The sequence below is a fragment of the Cinclus cinclus genome, chromosome 2 (assembly GCF_963662255.1).
Source record: "Cinclus cinclus chromosome 2, bCinCin1.1, whole genome shotgun sequence".
Taxonomy (NCBI): Eukaryota; Metazoa; Chordata; class Aves; order Passeriformes; family Cinclidae; genus Cinclus; species Cinclus cinclus.
In genome coordinates, this window is record NC_085047.1 from 88,638,091 (window position 1) to 88,655,679 (window position 17,589).

Genomic DNA, 17,589 nt, shown 5'->3' on the forward strand with positions numbered 1-17,589 from the left:
CAAGCTAATGCCAGCTGGCTCCAAGGTGGTCCCACTGCTGGCCAAGCCAAACACAATCAGTGTCTAATAACATATTAAAAAAGGAAAAAAGTAAGTTTTTTCATAGAAACACTTGTGGCCAGAGAAGAGTGGAATGAGAGAAACAACTCTGCAGACACCAAGGTCAGTGAAGGAGGAGAGGAAGTGCTCCAGGTTCTGGAGCAGAAATTCCCCTGCAGGCTGTGCTGAAGACTATGGTGAGGCAGCTGTGCCCCTGCAGTTCATGGAGGACCACAGGGAGCAGAGATCCACCTGCAACTGCTGGAGGAGCCCATGCCACCACCCCATGTCACAGCAGGTGGATGTCAAAAGAGGCTGTGACCCCATGGGAAGCCCACATAGGAGCAGGCTTCTGGCAGGACCTGTGGACCCATGGGGAGAGGAGCCCATGGTAGGGCAGGTTTGCTGGCAGGACTTGTGGGTCTGTGGGGAACTCACACTGGAGCAGTCTGCTCCTGAAGGACTGCACCCTGTGGAAAAGGGACCCATGCTGGAGTGGTTAGTAGTGAACTGTAGCCCATGGGAAGGACTCACATTGTAGAAGTCTGTGGAAGACTGTTTCCTGTGGGAGAGATGCCATGCTGGAGCAGAGAAGGACTCTCTTCTTTGAGCAGCATCACAAACAAAGTGTGACAAATTGACCATCTCATTCCTTGTATCCCTGCACTGCAGCAGGGGAGGAAGTAGAGCCTGGGAAGGACGGAGGGGTGGCAGGAAGGTGTTTCTAAAATTTATTTTACTTTTTATTATCCTGCTCTAATTTTGATTAGTAATAAATTCAATTATCTCCCCAAGTTGATTACTCATGACAGTAATCAGAGAGTGATTACTCCCTGTCCTTAACTCATGAATCTTTTGTTGTATTTTCTCTCCTCTCCCCTGTCCATTCCAGAGAGGAGTGGCTTCGGTGGGTACCTGGTGTCCAGCCAGGGTCAACACCCCAAAACTGCTATGTTTATAAAGGATCTCTTCAAAAGTACACAGTCTACCCCAACAGGAAAAAAAAAAATCTTACCTTTGCTTCATCATTTAAAAGCAACAATATCAGTATGTATACACACCTCTTCAACATGAGCTGATCAAAATCATCAAAAAAGTCACTTACCAAATGGAAAATTTTGAAGGGTAAAGACCAAAAAAACCCAACAAACCAAACCAAAACCCAACCCTTCCTACAGGCCCCTGGAAACCAGCCCAAAATAAAGTAACAGCAAGCAAGAGAAAAATCTTAATTTGCAGTGGTTTGCTGGCAGAAAATTGTTTTTAGTCCATATTCAGATCTGTTTTGTTACAGTCTTCTACAGAAGATTCTACAACTGGATTCAAGAAACAGCTGAGTAATTCAGTAGTTCGCCCACTAGACTGTAGCCAAAATTAGCTGCAACTGCTCCTCTCTGTATCTGCAAGGAATGTCATTGAATCTTCACTCTCTGAACTTGCATGGTTATGGCAACTATGAGGCAACACAAGGGTGGCAAATGTGGTCTCCAGGTACAAGGAACAGTAGCTTTAAGGACTTCATCTTAAAATTGCAGAGTTCTCAATTTTATTTCTTCTTTTTCAGTCACTGTCAAGTCACTTCTTGGTTGAATCCTTGGCTCCTGTGCCCTTTATGAGAAAAGTAGACAGGTTCAAAAGATTTTAACCACAGCTTGAGAAAATAAAAAGCATCCACACTTCATATTGACTTGAACACTATTTTGTGCTATAGCTTCAGCAGAGGAAGATGGGAAAAAAATCACAGTGACATAATTATACATGTGGAATGCCACTTCATTTTATTTCTAGTCCTTAAAGAAAAAAAAAAATATAGTTCAATTTTTCTGTACCTGTACAGAAAAGAAATGTTTCTGTGGCACTTCAGGAATAATTTTGGCCTACAAGTAAAAAATCTTCTGTAAAATGTGTTGCAATGTGTCCCCAAGACTACAGGCTCCCACAGATTTCTCAACTGTGAGGCTTCTATAACCAATATTCAGTAGGATATGTATTAGGATAGATGTTCACAGAAGTCAAATTATATTAATGCAGCTATTTAGAAGGGTAAATGTTATGTTACATCATATAATCAACAAGTATTGGAAAAAAATACTAAATCATTAATAAATGTTGATTTTTGAAGCTTTTTTCCAACCCTTTTCCTTAACCCCTTGCTAGAGATATGTAAGACAATTCGCCTACTTACAGAAGGGTGGTTTTAGGTAAAGAAAAAAAACCCAAACTTTAAAAGACAGAAAGAAAGAAAATAGGAAATTTAGAGTAATACTGTTTTGGGCATCTACCAAGAAAGGCAAGAGAAGGTAAGAGACCTGAAAATACCTCAAGTTCCTTAGGAGAAATGAAACACATATTACTGCAGTAATGAACTCTGAGGATATGTACTTAAATAGAACTAGGAATAAGACACTGATTATGTCAATAAATAAAATTAAAACAGTTCAGAGTTCCATATATAAATTCCTATGGTGCTGCCACTAGAATCACTGAGGTTTCAAAAAATATTTGAAAGCTAGTAGGCCGTGGAAAAGGTGAAGAAGAAAATGAAGTGAAAATAAAAAGCAAGCACCATCCATGATTCACGTGAAGCAAGAAGAGTGTTTGCACTGATGTGTTCAAGGAGATGACTAAACTGCATAAAAAGCCCCCAACCAAACACTTACATAGTTGACTTTATACTTTCATCAGGTAATATAATGAAGATCATAGAGAACATTATCAGAGCAGAATACCTTTTTTCCATGTTTCATATGAAATACAAATAATGGTGACTGGTATGTAATGAGCTTGAACAGCAGTGCTCCAACTCTGTACAACTCTTGAGAGTAACCTCTCTTCAGTTAATCCATGCACACAAATGAGGACTAAAATACCAACAAAACCATATTTCTCTTGTCACTGAAATGTCACTTATGCCTGAGATAAGACAGGATGCATTAATCCAGATCCATGAACTACTGCTAGATGCTCACACCTTTACAGTAATTTGAAAAAATTAAGAAGGGAATTTATTCTTAAAATGAAGGTAGAAAAATTGCACAGGAAATATAAATAAAGAAATTATGACAAAATTCCTCAGTAGAAGTTATTACTAAACAGAAGCCATCAGTTAAAATTCAATAAAACTTGAATTCAGCCTCAGTTCCAGTCTGAATGGCCTGGTACTACTCTAGGTCTTCTAGTACACGAAGTTAGCATATACCCAATTCTGTTACTTGGGAAAGACCAAGAATCAGCAGGGGGTGCACAATTACCCCAATGTGCCTAATCACTGTCTGCAGAAAGTTTTGTGGACAAAATATGCTACACAAAAATCACATAAGCATCCTATATAAACATATATCACATAAACATCCTATTATATAAGCTACTGTCATAACAGACAAAAGGAAACAGATCACAGCATAGGAAATTAAGGCCAAACATATTGCAAATTCTCCTTCTGATTAAGTAACAAAAATTCACCTTTGATTCATCCTCTTTAAACAATCTTTCAGTCTCAACACTGTTTCAAAAATAAGCTACAAGCAGGATTTGTGCGTTTCCCGACATTCTTTTTTTTCCCCTCCAAAAAGGTTAAAAATCCATTTAAGAAATCACAGCCAGTGCAATATAGGAACATCTGCCGCTCTTAGAAATGTCCTAGTGGTACCTGTTAGAATAACATCTGTCTAGACTTAACATCCCAGCAGCAGAAATATGTATATATACTTGCTTCCATGGGAACAGAATGTGCTCTCTTTAAAAATAATGTAATCACTGTACAAGCCTGGCAGGTGAAGATACATCTGCAATCCAAAATTGTGACTACTGATTTTTTAACTTCACACTTCCATGACTACGGTATTTTTCTTTGTTTGCATTCATTATCACAATAGCAAGTAATGCTAATCCCACAGCTAGACTTGGGGGTCCACAAGGACTGAACTCCTGAGCAATTCCAGAAAGGAGTGGGGCAATAATACGTCCCACTGATGTCACCGACTGTCCAACACCTAGGAGTGTACCGCTGGCCTCGTTCCCACCAACAGTCAGCTCCAGATCAATGATACAGGTACGGCCTATGGTTGTGGAGAAGGCCAAGAACGTGGAGGACAAAATGACCAGCCATATGCTCGGTGCTGATGCATACAGGAGAATCAGCATGCAGGTAAAAGTGCTGGAGTGCAACAGAAGTCTGTAAGTGTTGTGCCCATAGAGTCTTGTTATTGGTCCAAGCAGACAACCAGCCAGGACTCCAAGTGCACTGCTATAGCTCATTAGGTATCCAGCAAACAAGGGTTTCACCCCAAACCTCTCCTCCAAGGCCAGAGTAAAATTACTATAGTACAACAGTATAGCAACAGACATCAGGAACCGCACTAAAAATACATCCCACAAATTAGAGCACGCAATTCCTTTAATCTTCTTCAGCACTGTTGCAACTTGGATCCATGAAGACTGGAAAAAACTATGGTTTGTCACAGCTCTACTACTTGCTGATTTCAAGTGAAGGTCATGATTTGATTTTGCTGAGCAATTGTTTGTTCCTTTGTCTTGGTAATGGTCCCTGTTGCTAGTGTTTTCTTCACTCCAGGGTAGCATCCAGACAAGACCTATAAAGACCAAGAAATTAGTTGATTTCATTCAATTGCATCAACTTTACGTGGAAGACATTAATTTGACCATGACAATTTAAAAAAATACTTCAACAGTATTTATCCTTAAAAAATTTGCAAATATTAAGTCTAGCCTTATTCATACTATCAGTTCAATTTTAAATGCATTGAAATAAGAAAGGAAAGCACTGAAATGCCACACTCACACTATATAAATAAATGAAATGGCTAAAACCAAAATTCTGATTTCTTGTCTTCATCTTTGGGCACATCAAAAACTCCCATTTGTGTCTGAATGTAAGAGATACAGGCAATAAAAAGTGAAGCACCTGGAGGATAACAGTTTCAAAATTCCCACCCTTTCCACACAAGTTCAAATTCAAACAGCAGTACCGACATACAAAATATTTATGCCATAGATGATAAGCACACTATGAATTTAAGGTATTACAAATGGCTTAAAAGGACAAAATGAGGAATGAAGGGATGCAAGATGCAAAATGTGACATACAACTTACCACCATTCAGAAGGAAGATAGAGGCACAGATGAAGGATGTTTGGTAAAAGCCACCTTCGAACTCGGCAAGGTAGCCACCAACAACAGGACCCAGAATGAAGCCCACACTGGAGGCTGCATTGAAGCGCCCCATGACTAAAGGCCGATCCCTCTCCGAAACCAGGTCAGACAGCAGGGCTTTAGAGATGGAAAGCGTGTGTTTGAAAATACCTGCAACAAAATAGAAACAAATCAATAAGCATGTATTTCTCAGTACAAAGAAAAAAAAAAGCTATCTCAAGTAACAATGGTCCAAATTTGTATGATTTATATTTTTAAAATTCCACTGATCACACATTCTTCAGTGCTACAGTAAGCAGCTTCGTGGGGTTTGGATGCCTAGTAGGTTAGCCTCAACATTTTGAATTATTTTCAGGAAAAAAAACAATGAGAATTCTTGATTTGTAAAGACATTTCCAATATTTAGGTTCAGTTGGTGCTACAGGGTGATGATGCTGCACAGCTATCCATATGACACGATTTCTACCATAGTAATTCTCAAGCTGAGACTACACAGAATTTAAACCGCAAAATGCCAAGTGTTTACTCACCTACAGGGACTCTAGAAAGAGCAAACAAGAACACTGTGGTGGAATTTCCAAGAAGGAAGTAACCCAGTGCACTGAGAAGAATACAAGCAAGCAGGGAATACCGTCTTCCTACTATGTCACTCCAGCAGCCCTTCCACAAAGCAGGAAAGAAAGATTAGCTTTTTGTAACACTAAGCTATGTGCAGTGATCAATCAGTACTTCTAAATTAAATTGAGAAGAGATCAAAGGACTGTCAATGAAAGCCTAATAAGCTTACTACATAACATTCCTAAGTGCTCAAAATCTGGAAGTCACAAGCAGAGTTCTGCCCTGCTGGCAGGCTACCTGCCAAAACCACGATTCCATTTAATATTGTGTATAGAGCATTTTTATACAAAAAAAAATCTCCCTTTAAAAAAGACAGTCCTGCAATAAATACCACAAAATGTTACCAGTAGAAGCCCTCTGAAAACCTTACCATAACCAACCACAAATGTTTGCTTGCATCACTCAGGCTGCTATGTATTAGACACTTGTTGAACATCCTAAAAGCAATTATCTTGGCTATGAAGAGCTTGTCATCTGACCACAGACAGGTAAGAAGTAGTTTGCAGAAGGCAAACAGAAAACTTGCATTTATCATGCTTATAAATCAGCTTGATTCCCACGAGGAAATAGTTTTTTAAGAAAGTAGACAAGGGTCTTGCACTTCCAAGAAAATGCCACAAAGCTATAGCAGTTTAGCAGGAAATTACCCCAGGTGTCCTGCATAACAAACCCAGAAACAGTTATTTTTATGAGACATTTCTCATAATCTGTTCTCTTCAAAATGAGAAAACTGGTACCAGGATAATATTAGGACATAAAAAATTAATAGCCAATAGAAAACAAAACCAACCAAACAGCAAAGATGCAATGATTAATTTAGACCATATAGTGAATTACAAGACACTGCTCATTAAGCAGGGATAGCAAACTAGATCACAGGCTGTGAAAAGCTGACTCATGAGACTGCTTTTTGGCTAGGCTACTGCACTGAAGGAAACTGCTCTACCAGCACAACACCAGAGAAGACAACCCTGTGTAACTATGACCTGTTCAGTAATGTATCTGAGCCCAAATCTCTATTCTAGTTTTTGTCTAAAAACTGTATTCTGTTTGGGTCTGAAAAACCTGGCAATTCCCCATAAACAAAACTGCCATTTCTCTTGCAAACTGAAAATTGGTTCCTCCAACCAAAATGCTTATACGAACATTTTACGCATTTTCAAAATGTCAATACATGCTATTATTAACCTCACCCTTTTTCCCCCTACAATCCATAGAAATACCACTATGCTCTGGAAGGCAGTGTTGGAACTCACCACAAATGTGCTGGAAAATAGCTGCATTACACCATAGAGAGATCCTAAAACCAACAAAATACCAGTGTTAAAAATCAAGCTTTTTACATGAAAACTGCACAAAAGTTTAAATTATGAAAAATGGGAAATCATGGGAATAGTTTACTAGAGGGACAGGAAGAGGGAGAACAAAAAAGCAAGGGTGGAGTTCAGCATTTAATAAAGGAAATAGTTTCAGGGAATGACAAAATAGAAAGAAAAAAGTGCTGAAAAGTCATCAAACTATGTAAGGTGAAATGATGTTGTTTTGTATGGAGTGTTAAACAAAACAGGTCTTGGCATTTATAATTGCTTTCTCAGAATCAGGAGAGAATTTGCCTACTGGAGAGGACTTTCCACATGGTGTTTCAGTCTCCTACAAGGCATCACAGAAACCCTGAAGAAAACACAGACCCTATTTTCTCATTTTGGAGGCTAGGAGTTTAGCAGCATTTAGTAACAGAAGAGAAGCAGAGAGAAACATCTGCCAGACTCTTTCATTTATAAGAATACATCTCAAACTTATTTTTTTTCTAATGTTAAAAATCAAAGCAGACTGTTGAAATAAAAACATATTTCTGACTAATTGCTGCTTAAAATAATACTGTCAACTCACTGTAGAAGCAGTATTATTTCATACAAAGTGTTAAATAAAAAAGCAAAATAATAAAACTGACTAACAGCTCCAGTGTCTGGGAAGAAAGAACATATTGTAACACTCAAAACCATAAGCAATACCATAAAAGATACTTTAAAGCCACAGAACTTATCTTAGCACTAAATACTTTAAGATAAAATTCCGTATCTTCAGAATTTATTTGAAAACATTCCAAAAAGTGAGTAAATATTTTGCCATGACAGCTGTAAGGATTTGAATCAAACTGGGAGCAATCAAAGACATTGGAAAGCTTTGGAGAACCAGCTGCAGAGGTACTGTTTGCGAAGTGTAAATAACAATAAAACTACAAGCAACACCTCTGGCTCCCTAAACTACTAAGCTGTGAATTCTTGGATGCCGGAAAAGTAGCTGTACAAAAGCTAGTGCAAGACTTCCTTGTTCTTTCCAACTGTGCCCTTTCACATGCTTTTGGCTACTGTCAGTGCATGAGTTTGGACAGGTCTCTGGGTCTAACACAGTATGGCTGCCCATACAGTTTTACTTGGAAATTGTCTTTACTTTTTATTACGGTATTAGCAAGGAAGAAGCATGTTACAATGGCCAATTTGCAGTAAGGCAAAATCCAGGCCTTATCTTATCTCGTAAATCAAGTAGTGCAACTCACCTATGATTCCAGCAACTGTATGACTTGCTCCTAGAGATTTGATATGAAGATTCATTAAAGGAACAACCATGCTCACCCCAAATAAGTCCTGAAAAGAAGGCAGGAAAAGTTTTAGTAACTTTCACAAAGACAATAGAAACCTGGCCAAATAACAGTCAACATTAGGAAAATAAATTTTTATGAAGTAAATTATCACCACATCAACACAAGGTTAAAAGAACATTTTTCGTATTACAAAACACATAAACTGAAAGGTAAAGGATTGTCTCACATAGGAGCTAATCCTACAAGAACATCAATTTCCCCCCCACTCTACATCTCTACATACAATCCTTCTGAAGATATATATTTAAACATTAAATATTCTTTTAACGTATATTAAACTTTATCTGTTTAACAAGAAAACAGTCCTTTAAATTCAAAGTGGTCTAATTTCAATCACTTAAAAATACTTTTTATTTGCTCAACGAACATACATTTTAAAAAATGGTATTTTAAACCAACCACAATGAGGAAGAAGCTACAATAGATCTAAACCTACTTACAGATTGCCTTTGTGTATAGCTTAAGAAATGTGACAAGACAGAAACTTGAAAAAAAAATAAAGGCAAAGCAAATTGAAAAGCATTTTGTAAGAGAAGGGTAAAGGACAATGCCCATCCTGAGAAGTACAAGGATCTCCTGCTTGTTCCTTTTGCTTTATTACTTTTTGTTAAGCTCACCACATTGACCCAGTAGTTCTTTCAGTACTACTACAATCTGGCACAGCATCCAGAGTCCCCTGGAGATCTATTGGAACAAGATCACCTTTCATCACTGTTTGAACTGAACTAGACTACCTCAAAAACTGATTAACTGTAACAATGTGTGTCACTAAGTGAATTCTCAGTCTGTCACTGATTACTTTTTGATGGTTGAAATTGAGGCTTACAAGTTAGAATCATTAAATATACTAGCTTGAACAAACAGAGCACACCAACTACAAACATCTTCAGTAATACAATCTTAGGTGTCATCTGTGAACCTGAAGAGAGGTTCAGTGATCTCGTCCAGGTCATCAACAGAGACATCAAAAAGTACAAGTCTCAGACTATACCCTGGCAGTACTAGACTGCCACAGGCACGCAAGCAGAGCACCACCCATGAACCACTATCCTCTGACGGGCACTTACATCTCTTTGCACGTTTAATTCCTTGTGGGGAGTGATAGTCACGCTGTATCTATTCGTCAGGCTACAGGAAGTTTGCATCACCACACCCTCTTAAAAGAACACTCACTTGGTTGATTTTCTTGTGCGCTGCAGCTCAGTGTCAACAAGCTATGTCAGGGCTGGAGAACCACAGCGTTTAAAAACCAGTTAAAAGGAGCAAAGTTCTAATGCACATTTCCCTGGGATAGTTGCTCCAGGACACAAGCCAACGGGGGTGTTTCTAATTGCCCAACCTAAAAGTAGGTAAGGCAACAAATATCTTAACATTTCACAGTGCAAACTCGTACTCATTTTTAATTAATTTTCCAAATCATCGAATCATCGCTTTTAATTTCAAAATAATTAAAAGGCACTTTCCTGAGGCTCAGGAATTAGCCTTTATGAACAGAACATGGTTTGTTTATTTTTTTTTTATTTTAGAAAAACGTATTTTTAGGGGTTTGGCTTTTTTTTTTTTGGGGGGGGGGGGGAGGGGGGAGTGGTAAATTTACAGGAACCACGGGTATTTCAAGGAAACAGGGAGCAGCTCTCTTATAAGCACCAAGGCAGGACTCAGCTTTTTGCGTGCTGCGCTATTCCACGGCATTGAGAGGACAAAAATCCGGCCTGTGTAGCGAACCGCGCGTCTGCTTGCACGGGTACCACAGCACAGCCGCCACACATCCCCAGCGCCACAGCACCGGCGTTCCCAAGGAGCAGCTGCAGCGACGCACCCCGGAACGGGGCCTGGAAAGGAGCCATTCCCGCTCCCGGGCCCCGCGGCCGCTTACCAGGAATCCCACCGCGTAGAGGCACCGCACGAAGCGGGCGGACGCGGCCGGGCTCGCCGCGGCCCTGCGGCCTCCGCCGCCCTCCTCCTCCTCGCCCTCGTCCATGCGGCCGGCGGCGCGGGGCCTGCGCAGTGCCCGCGGCGCGGCGGAAACGGAGCGGCGGCGGCCGGGAGCCCCGGCTGCTGCGTGGCTCGGCGCCGTGTCCCGCGTGTGCCCTCTTTTTCGGGCCAAGATGAGGCAGAGCAAGGCTTCCCGCTGGCCTCGGGAGCCGTCGGGATTCCTGCCTCCACCCTCCCACAGACACCTCTGTAGGACTTTGCCCTTCCCGCCACTCGCGTGTTTGTACGCAGGAAGAATTTTGCAACCCGTCCCCTCCGGGCCTGAGGCTCTGGGGGAGGCGGGAAGAGCCGGGTGGAGCCGAGGGGCTTTGGAAACAAATACGCCTTAGGAGCATGGTCGTGGGTCTCCTGCATAGTTCTCGTGGTTGCTGTAATGTGGGGCTGTTTTCTCCTGTGCCATTGGCACCAGTTTGTCGTGTTCTCTTCTTCAATGAGCCAAGCAGCTAATAGTTGCTATAAAGTTGTTTATTGCAGAAGCACATCAGTCTTGTTTAAATGAGAAACAAAATCTCGATATTTAGCAGAATTTAAGTTGCTTTATTTGATACTGACGGAGCAAGCAGCGCTGGGGAACGTGAGGGGTCACTGCCCACTCCACGCTCCATTGAACCTTAGTTTGCAGCTCCTTTTTATAGTATGGTTTTCCTTGTAGTAATCAATAACTGTTATTTTTTTGTTTTCAAAATTCTGCCAGGTAAGCGGTGGTAGTCAAAAAACCATCCGTGGGACCGCTTGTGAAATCTCTGGACAATTTGTCAAGTAACCGTCTGGTTTTGGTAGATAAAGAACAGCAGAAGTGGGAAGTCTGGTCTTAGCAGATAGGTTGCAATTGATTACACAAAGGCAGGAAATCTGATTTTGCAAAATCTTCCAGGCTGTGGGAAATCCTCGTTTTGCAAACTGGTATTGAATACAATTTACTAAGAAACACAATATTCATAACAGGGGGATTTAAACAGAATGATTTAATCATATATATTTTTCTCTATCTAATGTCCATGCTTCATTTCAGACCTAAGTATTCTGGTTTATACAAACCTCACTACTTTTATGATTGACACGAATTCTTTTATCAATTATCACAGTCTCAAAAGGCAGAAAATCACAGGCGCTAAAGTCCATGGTAAGTTTTGGTGTAAAGTCCCAAATAGAAGAAGCTGCTCCCAGAGGTCCTGGCAGGGCCGACGTTGATGGGCAGCTCCTGCTTCTTGGGTACTGATGATGGTGGTGAGAGAGCAGGAACAAAAGCAAAGCAAAGCTAAAGCAAATGGCAAAAGCACCAGCTCTCCCTAATGCATGTTCTTATCTAGAAACTTCCCAACAAGCTAATACACAAACTCGAACCACCACTTCTTAACCTATTAGAATTCTAGTTTCTTAGCACGCCAGGTTACGTATAAACTATGCATATGGTCTGTCTTGTTCTATCTGAAAAATGTAAGCAATATACCTACTATAGTTTTATTATGTCTAAAACTATGTTCCAGGACCCTCCACGTAAAACACTAGGACTATGTTTTTCAACCTTCACTAGAACTCACACTTCTACTCTGGCATCTGAGACCTTTTACTCACTAAAAGCACTTAAAACTTACTCTACTCACTTACTTACTTACTTGTTTATTGTAAAACTTAAACTTACACCTCTACTTTATGTGTGAATGGCTTAACATACTTCAATCCCTCCAAAGGTTTGAATTAAATCCCTGCACTCTGATTTCTCTCTGAAGAATTCAGAGATACTCTTGACTTACTGACTCCCAACACTGTAGAAAAATGGCTTCTTGGCCCTTGCCCCTCCGATCCTACCTGGAAAAGTGGTCCATATGGAAAGTGTCCCAGTGCTGCTGCTGTTCCTCAGCCATCTCCCGGGCTCAGCCTGGTGCCTGCATCGAGTGTTTCTGGCAGCAAAGTGTTTTCCTGCCTTGTTACATGGCTTATGATGGTCATACTGAGCCAAGGAAGAAGGGCATCCCTCCTTCTGCTCAGCACATTCACTGCTGTTCTGTGTTTTTTTGTTAAAAGTCAGGGATAACTGGAATTGTTGACGGCTAGTATGTTATAATGCATTTTCTTCCAAAGCAGTGAAACTTCATAAATCTCTCAGATGCACTGGTGGAGATGATTGTCACATGCAAAATGTGACCACTCAACTTTGTGTTGGAATCAGAGGTGCTCTTTTATATGGTTGCTTCGCCAGGGATCAGTAAAACTGCTGCAGTTTTAAATACTTTTAAAAATGCACAAGGGGACAGGAGATGCTTTAACTTGTTTTTAGTTATCAGTAAGAAGAAACTTCTGAAAAATGTTGATGACTCATGTTTTAGAAGTTAGTGTGAGTTATAAAGTTTGAGAAAGAACTGAAGTTATGCTATTGTCAGTTACTAAATGATCTATCTTCATGTTTTCAGAAGTAAAAGGTATCACAGGGTTGAGGATTTTAGATATTTAGGTCACAAAAAAAGAAAAGGAGAGGGGAATGTGATTTTCCTTATGATTATTAAAAGTTAAGCTAAAAACTCCCCAAAACACCAAAACTGTAAAGAAAGGCATATATCTAGATATGCAGCTTATTTATAAAATACCAAGACAAAACTTAGCTTAGTATATGCATAGGGACAAAGAAGTTATCGGAGTCCAGACAAGAATAACTCAGTTGTTTAATATTCTGGTGGCTGTGTTGTTTTTGTTTTGGGTTAACTAATATATCCTATTAATTTATCTTTTTGAGGCCGCTTTGAATAACATACTCTCTCAGTGAGGTTTTTAAAATTCTGGATACAACACTAAGGGAGATCAGTTGCACACAATTTCTCTGAAAAGGACAAAATGGTGACAAGATGCTGAAATACTAGAGCATCCTGGGAATTGCCGCTACATTGTCTGCTCAATATTGCGCTAATTTTATCCTTGGTCGTTTTAACTGATAGAAGAAATGGAAAGTGCCTGAAAATCTATTAGAAGAAAGTATTAACGAGGTGGATGATTAAAAGATCTTGCAAGGGTTTAAGTACTTTTCCTGGGGTCTAAGGGACATTCATTGACTTCTATGCAAACACTGAGCCCAGCTGAAATTTTTCAGGTTTTATATGTTAGTCTCTGCCATAAGTCTCTGAAACCAGTTAGCTGTTCTGCATTTTTCTCAGGTTCTGAAGATCAGAATGGTTAAATATGATGGGGACAAAGTATTGCAGGTGGGAATATTGAATTCCCTGATAATGAAAACCCTTAAGTTTTGTGTGTTATTTCAAGCTATCTCCACATGCCATGACTTGTAAAGCAGAGAATAACCAAACTTAATGACAGTAACAGCAAACAGACATTAATGCTAAACAGCAAACTGTTCATGGAAAAAAATACAAGCATTTAAAGAACACATAGGTGTCTCTTCCTTTAACTGATCTCTTACTGTTTTTTCCTGGCAAACTTGATCATATTGTTAAATTGTGCATCTTACGTGCTTACATAATTTACATTATATATAAGAAAAATGCATTAATATATTGTAATGGACAAATAGCTCGGTTACTTTTGAACTGAAGCTGAAATCATCTGCTTCAAGGTTCCCACTCATGTTCTGTAATTGCAATTACAAAATTTAAGATAAAGGCTCCCAAATAAAGAAATCTTACATAAATGTTCTCAAATAAAGTGATTTTATGACTGATAAGGAAATTGACTAGCAATTAAGGGAATTAAATGCAATGAAGACCGGACCAGAAGTATCAGAGTCCTAAGGAAGATAGACCTAGTCTAGTATCTTTGGGAGTAGAATTACATAGCTGGTTGATTAAAATGATATTATCAATATAGTACACTTATATTACTTTAAGGTGTTTGACTTATTACTGGGTGATTCTTAAAAACAGGAACACAATAGATACTCAGAAGTGGCCAGCAGCATGTGTGTTCAGAAATGCCTAGATGATCTTTGTATTTCTGTATTTTTTTTTCTGTGACCTGGTAGTAGCAATTGAATGAAATGTATTGGTTTTATGGATGATGCTAGAACCAGGAAGAATATTCAGACTACTGTCACTGCACAATCAGAGTACTCTGTTTCCATTATATGTAAGTAAGAAACAAAACATGAGGAGGTGCACTTCTCTGTTGTGACTGTGATTATGAGATGAACTTGGTAGTCATAGTACTCAGCTAACAACTGTAAGTTTTTATTGCTATTTTGTGGGGCCCCCCCCCAATAGTGCTCATCTTTTGTTAAGAAGTGGAGGAACCAGAAGTAAAAGAACAGGAAAACTTTATTACATTTCTATCAGGTTTTCAGTTTGTGTACTAATGCAACATTGTGTCTAGATCTGCTGTCCTAATGGAAGATCAATTTTGAATAAATAGAGAAGTATATAAAAAAAGAGATATTTTAATGGCAGAAGGGACATTTCTTCCAGTGGTGGGTTGCTGGAGATCAGATTATCCATAGCCTTGTTGGAAGGGGTGAGGAATCTTCTTTTAGTGAAAACATCTACTGTAAATATTGGGTGTCACCTGCCAAGCAAGGGGTTGAGGCAGTCTGCAGCTGCCCTTCCTCAGCCAGCTCTGTGGCTGTGTGTGCTCCAAGCCCTGACACAGTGAAAGCACTGATGGATGTCATCTGAAGTCTAATAAAATTCTTTTAAAAAAGATCCTCACATTACTTCAATAGTAATAGGAGAAAATTTAAAACCTTATAAATTCTTAAATAACATTTGTAAAATACTTCTGTGTGACAGATATAAGACAACTACACTGATTTATTCCAGTAAATGGAATATATTCTTGAGTTCCTGCATTACAAATAGGTAAGGTCAAGACCCCCAAATGTGCACTTTGTCATCAAACTTAGTGAATCTAACAATGACTTATTTCATTCTGGTTTACTGCTTCAGATCATTAGGGTAACTTCAACGTCATTTCAACTTTTCATATACAAATTGAGTGAAGTAGAAAAAGTTACAATCCAGTGGTCCAGAACATTTTAAGAGGTACTTGTAAATGAACTTGAGTTTGGAATCTGCTGTTAAAGACATCTAAAGTCATGAAAAGATCTGAAAAATTTAAGGAATGTGGAAAGAACCCTTCTAATTGATGCCACCCTCAAAACTGTAAATTAATCAGGTTGATATGTCAGAGAGACTTGGAAAGCATTTAAAAAATGGCTCGTTGAAGGATAGAATTATTTCAGGCATTGGGTCTACTTCTGCCCTTCTGGAGTTTTTCATGGCAGCATAACTAAGGCCACATGGCTTTTTGTGTTTCTTTCAATTAATGTTTAACAGATAAAATAAATACGTCGGGAATGGTTTAGATACTACTGATCCTTCTCTGGAGCAGAAGGTGGCTGGGATGACTCCTGTTGACCTCAGTCTCTTTTCTGATACATTTCAGTACCCTTACATCACACACATCAGTCCGTGCTGGACCCCAACTCCCCCCAATCCCTCACCAAGTCTATGATTTTATTTATTTAATTATTTCTTTTAAAGTCAGTAGCTCTGTAGAAGCTGGAAGGGAACAGAAAGACCTAAAGACTAGTTCCTTATGCTTCCTCAGTAAATAAAAAAAAATATATATCAGAAAGTACCTATGCAGTAAATGGAAGGTGTAACAGCCTCAGGGTGAAATTCATAATAAAATCCTGCTGTGGAAGGACCCATGTAAGGCAGCAACAAGAATGGTGAAGAAGACTCCAGCTTTTAATTTCTGACTATTTATGCATAACTACTTTTATAGGAAACTTCCTGGAATACCTCCTGGAATTAGGTAACTCTTTCATTTCTGTGGAAATTGAACAGGTGATGTGTCATGACTTTGAAGTATTACAGGAAACATTAATGGCATTGGCCTGGCTTTCCTATAATTGCATGAAAAATTTAGAGCACTCACAATGGCAATGTGATAAAGGAACTCACATGTTCTTGTACTTCTGATGATACTAGTTATCTTGCCCAACTTGCAGAGGTGTGGATTCATCACACCTTGAGTCAGTGTTATGACACAATTAAAAAAGAAATTATACTTTGCTTTCTTTTTGCCTATTTTATCTAGTGCAGATTCTATGCAAGACATAATATAGAATGGGATATATGAAACAGAGTGATCCACTCAGTCATGCTAAAGTCTTGTCTTCCTTTCTGTGGCTGAATAAATCTCTGATGCTTTATAGTGTCAAAGTCCTGAACACAGAGGCAAGGTTCAAATGGGATGTACAGCCTGCAGCTTTGTTCATCAGGATGATTGTAAGTCTATCATGTGTTCCTGCAGGTGCCTAACAGTGCGTCCTGGATACACAGAGATGTGTGGAAGTAATGCCTCATAAAGATTTTTGTTGTTGGTTTATTAGAATTCCTGTTGAAGCTTTTGCTGACATATGGGCTGCTTATGTCCCTTTTGTTCTTACTGTCATCTCTGTGACCTTATTATAGCTCATGCAGAATGAATGACTGTATTCAGAATGGCTTGATTTCCTCATTTTGTGGGGGACTTCAGCACATTTCTACAATCCCCACTCAATTTTTACCTGACCCAGCCATGTACCCTCTCTGCAAAAGTAGATGGTGTCCTGGTCCACATTAGGCAAAGCATTGCCAGCATGTTGAGGGAAGTGTTCCTTTCTCTTTACTCAGCACTGGTAAAGCCACATTTGGAGTGCTGTGTCCAGTTCTGGGCTTCTCAGAAGAAGCAGAAGAGACACATGAACACTCTGGAGGGAGTCAAAGGATGGACAACTAAGGTGATGAAGGGACCAGAGCATCTCTCCTATGAGGAAAAGGTGAGAAAGCTGGGACTGTTCTGCCTGGGGAAGACAAGGCTCAAAGGGAGTTTTATATAAATAACTGATGGAGCCAGGGTCTTTTCAGTGATGCACATTGACAGCACCAGAGACAGTGGGGAGAAGCTGGAACACAGGAGGGTCACTTTGAACATCAGGAAACACTTTTTATTGTGATGGTGACCAAACACCAGCAGGTGTTGCAGAGGGAGGTTCCAGAGTATCCAGCCTCAGAGGTATTCAAAAGCTACCTGGACATGGTCCTGGGCAATCAGTGCCAGGTAGTCCTGCTTGAGCAGGGAGGTTAGACAAGATGACCTCTGGAGATCCCTTCCA

General features: G+C 39.6%; 1 protein-coding gene across 1 annotated transcript; it reads right to left on the reverse strand.

Moving 5' to 3' along the window:
* Window positions 1-3,843: 3,843 nt before the first annotated feature.
* On the reverse strand, window positions 3,844-8,472 carry MFSD9 (major facilitator superfamily domain containing 9). The gene is made up of 5 exons (XM_062515048.1): window positions 8,388-8,472; window positions 7,087-7,130; window positions 5,743-5,872; window positions 5,153-5,362; window positions 3,844-4,631 (listed from the first exon to the last, which is right to left on the reverse strand). The coding sequence occupies exons 1-5, from the start codon at window positions 8,455-8,457 to the stop codon at window positions 3,844-3,846; spliced, it is 1,242 nt and encodes a 413-aa protein (XP_062371032.1). The 5' UTR covers window positions 8,458-8,472.
* Window positions 8,473-17,589: the final 9,117 nt, after the last annotated feature.

Excerpts from the sequence above, each read along its gene's own strand:
- MFSD9 (XM_062515048.1), bottom strand. The coding sequence starts at position 8,457 with ATGGTTGTTCCTTTAATGAATCTTCATATCAAATCTCTAGGAGCAAGT. Across the intron at positions 5,873-7,086 it reads TATTTTCCAGCACATTTGTG|GGCTGCTGGAGTGACATAGT; the intron begins GTGAGTTCCAAC and ends GCTTTGTGGAAG. Across the intron at positions 5,363-5,742 it reads TCTTTCTAGAGTCCCTGTAG|GTATTTTCAAACACACGCTT; the intron begins GTGAGTAAACAC and ends ATTTTGTTGCAG.